The 9,218-nt window shown below is 43.9% G+C and overlaps 1 protein-coding gene across 3 annotated transcripts; it reads right to left on the bottom strand.

Moving 5' to 3' along the window:
• Positions 1-3,702: 3,702 nt before the first annotated feature.
• Positions 3,703-7,733, bottom strand: LOC130914836 (uncharacterized). Of its 3 annotated transcripts, XM_057834374.1 has the most exons (8): positions 7,692-7,733; positions 7,579-7,626; positions 6,671-6,872; positions 6,506-6,604; positions 5,826-5,882; positions 5,590-5,763; positions 4,024-4,127; positions 3,703-3,951 (listed from the first exon to the last, which is right to left on the bottom strand). In XM_057834374.1, exons 3-7 carry the CDS (start codon positions 6,863-6,865, stop codon positions 4,026-4,028), a joined length of 627 nt encoding a protein of 208 aa, XP_057690357.1. In that variant the 5' UTR covers positions 6,866-6,872; positions 7,579-7,626; positions 7,692-7,733; the 3' UTR covers positions 3,703-3,951; positions 4,024-4,025. The 3 variants fall into 3 exon arrangements, with proteins under 3 accessions (XP_057690357.1, XP_057690355.1, XP_057690358.1); XM_057834372.1 differs by having other exon boundaries at positions 7,579-7,733; XM_057834375.1 differs by lacking the exon at positions 7,579-7,626.
• Positions 7,734-9,218: the final 1,485 nt, after the last annotated feature.

The following is a 9,218-nucleotide window of genomic DNA, read 5'->3' as shown; positions in this document are numbered from 1 at the left end:
TCAAACACTGAGAGTATAGACCCTACCCACCGACGTCACAAAATCACGTGATCGCTGTATTGTTCCGCCCCCTTGTCCGTCATTTTGTGTCTGTATTATCAATGGTCTCAGTTGATCGAGCAATTTATAATGCATTTCATGGAAGACCCGGTGCTTTCGGATGCCGTAAACTCACTTGATGCGTTGCATAAAAGGCGTTATGTGGAAAAGCTTCAGTTTATCCATTCGCCGGATCCATATTTGATTCCTAAATCGATGTTTTTCGACCCGCTGTCTCTGCTAGCTACCCTGATATTTACAACTATCTTGTCCACACAAAATCAGCCTATTCTCACGAAAGTTTGAAAAACTTTAAGAGCTTGGAGGCTTATAAATACTTTGTTGCTGGTTGGGTGAAACAGGTCCTCGTCCACGAAAATTCGGCAGGAATCTATCTTGTGCTTGGAAAGGTGAGTTGTCAAGTCTAATGTATTTCATGTCATTTGTCAATGGAGCTAGGGCTTTTAATGTTTATATGGTTTAGCGATAGCACTCTCACTACATACATACGTGTATGTTGTCGGCGATTAGCCTAGCAATGATCTTAATTGTGGTTGTCAGCCCAAAACCCTCTAAATATATATTAAATGCATCTTACCAGATATAAAATGACTACTACATAATCTGTGGTAATCGTTTGGAGCCCAGTTTTCTCGTCGAATTGCAGCAGCCCATCTCGCTCTCTCCTCTCCGGGTCTCTCGGAATCCGGTAGAACTTCAAGTCTCTCCGTCTATCTTCTCTGTTATTGCAACCGACCGCCACACACGCCTTCACCATTTTGATTATTAATGTTAACGAGCAGAAAAACACACCGTAAATAGGAGGAATGTACGTAGCCGTAACAGGTAAACACGATGTGTTGACGGACAATTGGGCGGCACCAGTCAGGAGGGCGGAGTTGTGACGTCGCGTGGGTAGGGTCTGTAGTCTGGGAACCAGCCCATTAATTGCCTCTCAAGCAGGTACAAAATCAATCGACAAATCAGATTCGTTTATTTGCGTGACGCGTTCTAACTCTTGCGCGTCGAAAGTCGTCTCCAACACAGATGGTGAACGGGAGAGGCGAGAATATGTTTCAATCCACGGTAAAATCCGTTTTAAATGACCAAAAACACATCGACACGAGTCATTGACAAGTCTGTCTCGCGCTAGCCATGTTGAATAAACTCCGCTCTCTTCTTATGTTTACTTCCGCGCGCAAGTCCCTCGTCATTTTACTAACGTCACGTCTGCCCGTCGCTGATTGGTCCACTCCGCTGTCTGTCTGCTGTGGCTTGCTCCGCCCTGGAAATTGTATCCACGTGAATGGTGGCCAGACTCATTAGCTGGAACAGCGGTGAGTCTGGTGTACCAGGCAAGGCGCGCTGTGCTCGCTAACTCTTTCAGCGGCATTGACGATAAGAAAAGTTCGATTATCCTTCTGGAACGAGTTTGTCACGACTTACAAACATCTCTACATACGGAATTTTAAGGTTAAGTCACACCTCGATGGTAAAAGATGGCTTCTTGTTACGAAAGCAATTTTAGGATACAGAAGGCAAAAATACAGTACGGATGGGCTGCTACTCAAAGCTCCCGGAGTTTACTGAACGTGAAACTTCTAGCTGCTCTGTCATTGGCTATTGCCTAGCATCTTCCTGTTATCCAATTGGCTAAGAAGCACCTCTACTGTATGTGTTTATCCCACTGTCCTCTTCATTCGCCCCTCATGTTCTGACAGCTTTACGTGAGTGTAGATTGATCCCTCGCTACTTCACGTCCTCAGTCCATCCTGGATTTTTTTTTTTTAATTCAAAAGTAAATAAATGCGGTATATTATAGAGCTGTCCTGATCCAATCACGTAGTTTCTTACTATCGCTCCTGCTGCTTTTCTTGGTCAGGCAGTGCGCAGTGGCTTGTTAAATTGTCAAAATACCTCGAGTGTAACTTTTTATATAAAATTGCCATTATCAAAAAATAGGGACCTTCAAAAAAATAATGTTGTGATGACTCACTGACTTATTCAAAGCTCTAATTAGGCCATATGAAATATTCCACTTTGAATTTTTTTTAATGGTATATACAGCATCGTTAATTTTGCTATTAGCATACAACAGCTGTTACTGTCCATGGAGGGCATAAAAAAAAAAAAAAAAGCATATATGTACGCGTAGCTAAGGTCCCCCTGAACATTTTGAATCATTAGAAGTAAAAAAAAAAAAATCGGAAATGACAAAGTTATAACACAGCAAAGGCGTGGACATAAAATGGTCAAAATACCTCGAGTGTAGATAAAATTATTTCTAACCCCAAGAGTTAAAGTTAACAAAGTGTAAGGTTTTATCTTGTGATGGGCGCTTGGAAGCCGAAACTTGAAAGCACCGTATGTGTCAATCATCGTATAACTTGTTAAACAGCAGCTGTGGCAACTCATTGTGTGTACGTGAGCAGTTGAGCGGATTTTAGTGGACTCACTCAATGAAGCATTTAATAAAGATGAACATGTTTCTACTTAATTCTTGTATAAAAACAATTCTTATAATTGTTGTATAAAAATAATTCGGTGGGACAGTATCATGTTTAAAACTTATTACATGCTTAAAAAAACATTCAAAACCATTTCTTTAAAAATGTAATATATATTTAAAGTTATTTTAATTATACTTTGGGAAAAAAAGTGAAAAAACATGTTGTATACATCGCTTTCCAATGCTAAATCTGAATACATTGAATGCACAATGGAGGGGGCGCTACTTCACAGTTTTTCACTTATCGCGGGTTATGGTCCCCATTAAACGTGAAAAACGGGGGATCACTGTATTAACTTTTGATGCTTTGTTTTTTTACATTATGCACAACTCATTTTATGCTTTTTGTGCAATTATCAAATTGTATTTATTACATGTTTTGATGCATTTTTATGCTTTAAAAAATATTTGAATGTTTTTTTTTTGGGGGGGGGGGGGGGGGGCATGGAACGGATTACAAGTTACGTAGAAAGGACGTCTCCACTTACGGAATTTTCCATTTAAGAAAATTCTTCCAGAACCAATTACTTTGCCGAGGAGGTACCACTGTAGTAGCCGTCCAATCCATCTGAAGTGGCAGGTTGAAAGTGAATGAACCCCCTCGTGTCAAATGGGTTGGACATCTACTCGAAATAAACAGAAACTGACCTGGGAAGGCCCCCAAAACCCAACAATATATGACCCCAACAAATTTTGTCACTAACAGACGTCCGGTACATTTGAGAAAGAGAGGGCTGTAAGCGAAAAAGACCATCCAAAATGGCCTCAGGAAAGCCATAGTGGTAGCGCTGGGTGACATTCAAATGACTTTTATTCTCAACTGAAGTTTACCAAATAAATATCAAGGCATTTGCTATTTATTGACGGCGTTAGACGTCCAATGCAAGTGAAGAGAGAGGGATGGCGGCCACCCTCCCCCTTCAAATGAATGAGACGTCTACAGCAGAACAAGTTATCCTTTTTTACAGCAGTGTGTCGCTGGCGGCCATCTTGGGTAGGTCGACATGCGGTTGGAAACCAGATCTGAAAAAGTACACGCTGCAGAGCAATGGCACGTTATTTTACATTTCCCCTCGGATACCGATACACCGTTTTGGTGCCGTAGTATCTGTATCGTTGCCGACCCTTTTATTTGAATTGAGTCAGAACATCGCTACGTCTTGAGACACTTTATTGATTGGAACTGAATCAAACAATTTCACCTCCCTACGGCTAACGTAACTTCATGCAACAGAGCTCTGGATAATAAAGAGTATAAAAATGGCTGATTATGAGAGTCTTGCCGGACGGTTAATACGCTGCTGTAAATTAAATTGTATTCCGCCGTCAGGATTAGACGACTCCTCGACGGCGGTCATGCGCGGCGACTCCGGCGGGCTTCCCGTGGCGTCCGTCCCGTGGACCTGGAGGTCAAAAGCGGAGTGTCCGTCGGTGTCACGTGGCCATAGCGGAGCGGCGAGGTGTGTATGTCCTACCGTCACGGGTCTGTTTTGGCGGCCAAAACGCGGACCGCCGCGGAGACGGCGGCCTGAAGCACCAGGAGAACCAGGAAAAGGCCGCGCAGGCCATTCACCAGCCCCTGCGAAGACCATTTTGGTTGTGAAAGATCATGTGACGTGACAGGGCATGTGGACGATGAGTGTTGCACCGATACCAATTTTTGGGGGCTCCCGATACAGATTCCAATACCTAGCTATGTGGCTGATAATCTACAGATACTGTGTTTTGTTGAAAAAATATATATTCCCCTCCTTTTTGTACAAAATGACTGACTTGATTGTAAAGTCTTTGCTGTCATTGGCTGCCAAAGAGGGTGCTAAAAAGCCAAACTACTGTAATTTTCGCACTGTAAGGCGCACCTGACTATAAGCCGCCACCCACCAAATTTGGCACAAAAACGGCATTTGTTCATAGATAAGCCGCACCGGACTATAAGCCGCAGCTGTCCTCACTGTATTATGGGATATTTATACCAAAAGATATTAACTGGTAAGATAAGCGGCTCGGACAATGAAAGAATGATACTATTTGACAGCGGCATCACATGACTGTCATAAGACCTAATAAACCACCATGAAGCTTTGAACCAGTTGGCTGCAAAGCTTTGTTGCTTCAAGAAGCTTCATTTGGCTATCACTGCTCCCTTGTGAGAGACAATCAACCTCTGCTGCCACCTGCTGTCAACAATTATTGTCCAACATGCCTCCTAGCATGCATTGCAGCACTGCAGATGTAAATAACAATTAAAATTTATGTTCTCTGGTAATTATTTCTTCAGTTACTGTTCCCTTGTTTCATTCATTTTTAGTTATGGTATTTAGTAACACTATTTGACAGTGGCGCCATAAGACTATCATTAGACAATCATAATTATGACATAATACTATCATGAGCATTAATGAATGCTTATAACAGATTATCTGGCAAATGATCTCACTTTTGAATGGATGTTAAAGATCTAAGATGGAAATAATGGAGTTAGTGACATAATTTGCCGGATGACACCTACTGACATAAGCATTCAGTAATGCCCACGGTAGTGTCATGTCATAGTTATGACGGTTTTATGACAGTCTTATGACAAATGAAGTGTTACCTATTAACCCAAATAAACCGCACTGGACTATAACCCGCAGGATTCAAAATGAAGGAAAGAAGTAGCGGTTTATAGTCCCAAAAATTACAGTATTTGAAATGGGAGGGTTGGCGGCAAAGTCAGCCAAAATGAACAGAAAGGAACCAGGAAATGCCCCAAAATGAGCAGGATGGCCCAAAATAAACAGGAAGTGACCCAAAATGAATAGAAAGGGACCGGGAAATGCCCCAAAAGAAACAGAAAGTAAGCAGAAAATTGCCCTGAAATCAAAAGGATGGCCCAAAATTAGCAGGAAGTGACCCAGGAATACACCAAATCAACAGGCCTCCCTAAAATGAACTCATGGAATGCCATTGACGGCACTATACCGGTATGGTATCAGGCGCAACGCAATTTTTCACGACAATCCGACAAAAATGAGCGTCCGAGGCACCAGGAAACTCACGTCCAACATCCACAGACCGTGGGCGCAGTCCCTCCAGAGTTCTTCTTCGCCGTCCAAGGGATCTCCGCAGACATTCTGGGCCGGACGACTGACGGCCAGCAGCCAGCTGAGGTAGGCCACGCCCCCCAGGCTAAGCAGAACGGCCACCGTGTTGGCCCACACGCACGCCCGCCGCTGTGCCGCGCAAACGGGTTGAGCGATCACGGTGTGCGCGACGGCACGCGTAGCAGACTCACCAGCGTAACGGACGTCCGCTTCTCGGCCGCCGCCGCCAGCCCGCCAGATGCCAACAACTGAAGACGGGGCAGAGAAAACACAGGAAATAAGTAAATAACCTAAAGGTTAAGTAATTATCAGCAGGGGAAGACATGTGGCGCTCAAAGGGTGCTAATATACATTGTAATAGGCCGGGGGTCGTGTTTTAAGAGTTGCATGCGGCTCTTTACCGCTGCCCTAGTGGCTCCCAGGAGCATTTTCAAAAATGTTTGAAAATGGAAAAAGATGGGTAGGGAAATATATTTTTTGTTTTGATACGGTTTCTGTAAGAGGACAAAAATGACAAACATTCTCAACGTTTTCCAATGCTGTAAAAATTTCAACGTTTCTGTCAAAGAAGATTTGCATCATAGCCTTCAACACACGTTTCTATCAGCAGGGCGGGATGCCAGGCAGGTGGCTTTTGTAAACAAACCGGCGGCAGTGTGATGGGCCATGGATCCGAAAGGGAAAAAGAGAAAAACAACTGAGGAGACTAGCGGATTCACCGTTTCTTGGCCCAAATTATTTGCATTCATTGCCAATGCGGAAGCATTTCCTGAATGTCTACTCTGTGGTGAGACGCTAGAGCGCTAAAATGATAGGCCAGGTGAACCAAAAGCAACAGGAAGTAACCTCGAAAGACTTTTAGCGGACTTACGTAGGCGCCACCGAAGAAAGCCAAGTGCGGCATCAGGAAGTGCGAGATGCCCGTGGAGCCGAAGAGGACGCACAGCACGGCGATGACCATCTGGACCGCCTAAAAGCACGCGTCACTCAGGTTACGGCGAGACGGGACGGGACGGGACAGGCGTCGGGTACTCACCCCGAGTCCCGAAAGCTCCCCCCGCCGGCGAGCGGAGCTCCCCTCGGCCTTCTGGGCCGGGGCGGGCGGCGCCGGAGCGTCTGAGGGATCCGTCCCCACGTGGCTCTGGAGCGGGACGGCGTTACCGTCTTGAGGGATGACCTGCGTGACGATCAGCATGCCGCCGACGCTGGTGATGGAGGAAGACGCCGCCATGGACTCGCTGGCGCCACCAAAAAAGAAAAACTCGTTTACGTACCATCAAAATCGGTGATCGCTCAACTAGCGAAAGAAACAGATTTTGTCAACAATTGGTAATTGCTGTTAATATTATGTAGCATAGTTAGCTGCCATTCATGGGGAAAGTTGGCCGAAGCTAATACGCATATCGGCCTTCATCCCCGTGGCGTTGAAGAAGCCTCTGAAATAAAACCAGGTATAAAGGTGTGGCCGTGCGGCGGCCATCTTGGGAGGGGCAACTTTACCATTAAACGCAATGAGTGGACACTGAAACCAACTTGGAAATGTTCAATCCTTTTTCATCAGTTTGTCCCAGTCCCAGTGGGATAGACGTCAGTAATCTCATTTAGAAAGCAACTCTGGTTAAAAGTTGACCACTTTTCTGTACTGTTGCGCTTGAGCTACACATGACAGTTGACTTGAACTGGGAGTGACGGACGGCAAGCACACCGTCTCTTGTTGGACAAGCCAAAAACACTTAGTAGAAAGCAAACGCTAAATATCTCAAATTGGGCTCGACGCAAATCGGCCTTTTGTCTATGTTACACTACATGGGAACATATGTCGATGTGGAAACATTTTCACGGCGATTGATTTGGTGGCGGGTCACATCTGGCCAAACCAAAGCGGGAAGTTGGAAAGAAAAGACGCGACGGTACGCGAGCGAACAAGCCAAACAAACAACTCACCTACTGTTCGACGGACGTTCGAAATGTTTCTTAAAAGTCAGCCTTCGGCTAAAATGACAAGCAAATTAAACAATGGAGTTGTTTGTGAGGGCCGCGCGGTCGATTCAACTTACTGTAACTGACGCAGTTGCTGTTGTTGGTGCGTTTAAGGCCACCTGGAAAAATAGACAAAACTAGCAACGTTAGCCACACCTCCTCACGGTTTCGGAATGTTGTGATTAATTACCTAACCACATGTACTCAACTTGAATCCTTTCATGTACAAATGTTGATTTTAAAAAAATATTTACAGGGCACTCATTGGCAGGCATCCAGAAGACCGATCCATTTCGTTCATTTGTCCTTTCCCAGTCAAAATAGGTTGGACGTCCTGCACCGACGCACCGTCAATGGCAGACAATGAGTTATGAAAAAAAAATCTTACAAGTATTGCTTGGGGCTGTAAACTGTGCATTTGTTTTGATTCGTTTGAATTTAATTCAGTTTCGATTAACATTGTACATTATGTAACGGGAAGGGCACTAGGACCTTGGGGGAAACCTTGTTCCCGTGAGCGCCCCAGGGGAACCCTTAAAAAGAGAGCTACCAGCAAGGGGCGCTGACTCACTTTTCTTGAGGCAAGCCCACGATCAAGGGAGTAACTCACAACAGGTGCGCGAGCGAGGACGCCAAAGACTGCTTGCTGCGTGTGGCGTTCGGTGGATCCATAGCAGAAGGTAATGATTCCTTTTATTTGAAATTGTTGTCAGTTATTATCAACTTAATCTGGGCATCCAATTTTAGCATTCAGGCACCTGTTTGACCTCATCGGCAAAGTGTGTCCTCAATTCTTCAAGGGGGTATTTAAGCAATGTATTTTAATAGTTGGTGTACATGCCTTAATGATGTTTTCTGCTTTATCTAATAGGACCCTTACCTGGCCAGTGTCACTGTTTTTTCCCTTCTTAACCAGTATTTCAAGAGTTTATGGTTTATTTTATTTACTTATACTGTATAGTCAATGGGATTGTGCAATTTACAGGGTTTGTGGGGCTGGCGTTTGCAGTGTTTTTAACCAAATTGGCTTATAGGATTGCGGCGTTTTCAAGTGTTGTTATAAATTTGCCACTGATGATTAAAATGGCTTGGTTTTAAATTATACCAGCCCCATTTAGGAGGATTTTCAGCCCATGCACTTTCCCGTTCTTGTCTTTTTTTCTTCTTCTTTAAAATACAATGTTTTGATCCAGTCCTAGCCTCTTGTTCAGTTTATTCGGAACACACCTGCATGCATTAAATTATTGTTATGCCACTACAAATGTATTAACAATGATTGATGAATAGTTAACCCCTTTGTACCAAATGAAAAGCAGCCTTTTTTAAAAACCACAGATGCCTGTTGTTGCTAATTTGCATGAAACATTTTTTTGGGGGGAGGGGGGGTGTAAATTTTTGTCATGATGTATTTTAGTGAACTCTCAACTTAGCTTAGTATCTACTTGAAAGCAAAAACTGAAGTCAAACATACGTTTTTAATCTAGGTGTCAGGGGGTTAAAGAAATGATACAATCCTGATCGCTAATATTTAATAAACAAATTGGTACTTGCTCTATAAGGGTTAGGTGTCAAAAAGAAACGATAAAAGAGCAAAAATCACTCTT

The sequence above is a fragment of the Corythoichthys intestinalis genome, chromosome 4 (assembly GCF_030265065.1).
Source record: "Corythoichthys intestinalis isolate RoL2023-P3 chromosome 4, ASM3026506v1, whole genome shotgun sequence".
Taxonomy (NCBI): Eukaryota; Metazoa; Chordata; class Actinopteri; order Syngnathiformes; family Syngnathidae; genus Corythoichthys; species Corythoichthys intestinalis.
Note: the sequence above shows the minus strand (reverse complement) of the source record. Positions and strands in the feature narration are given on the sequence as shown.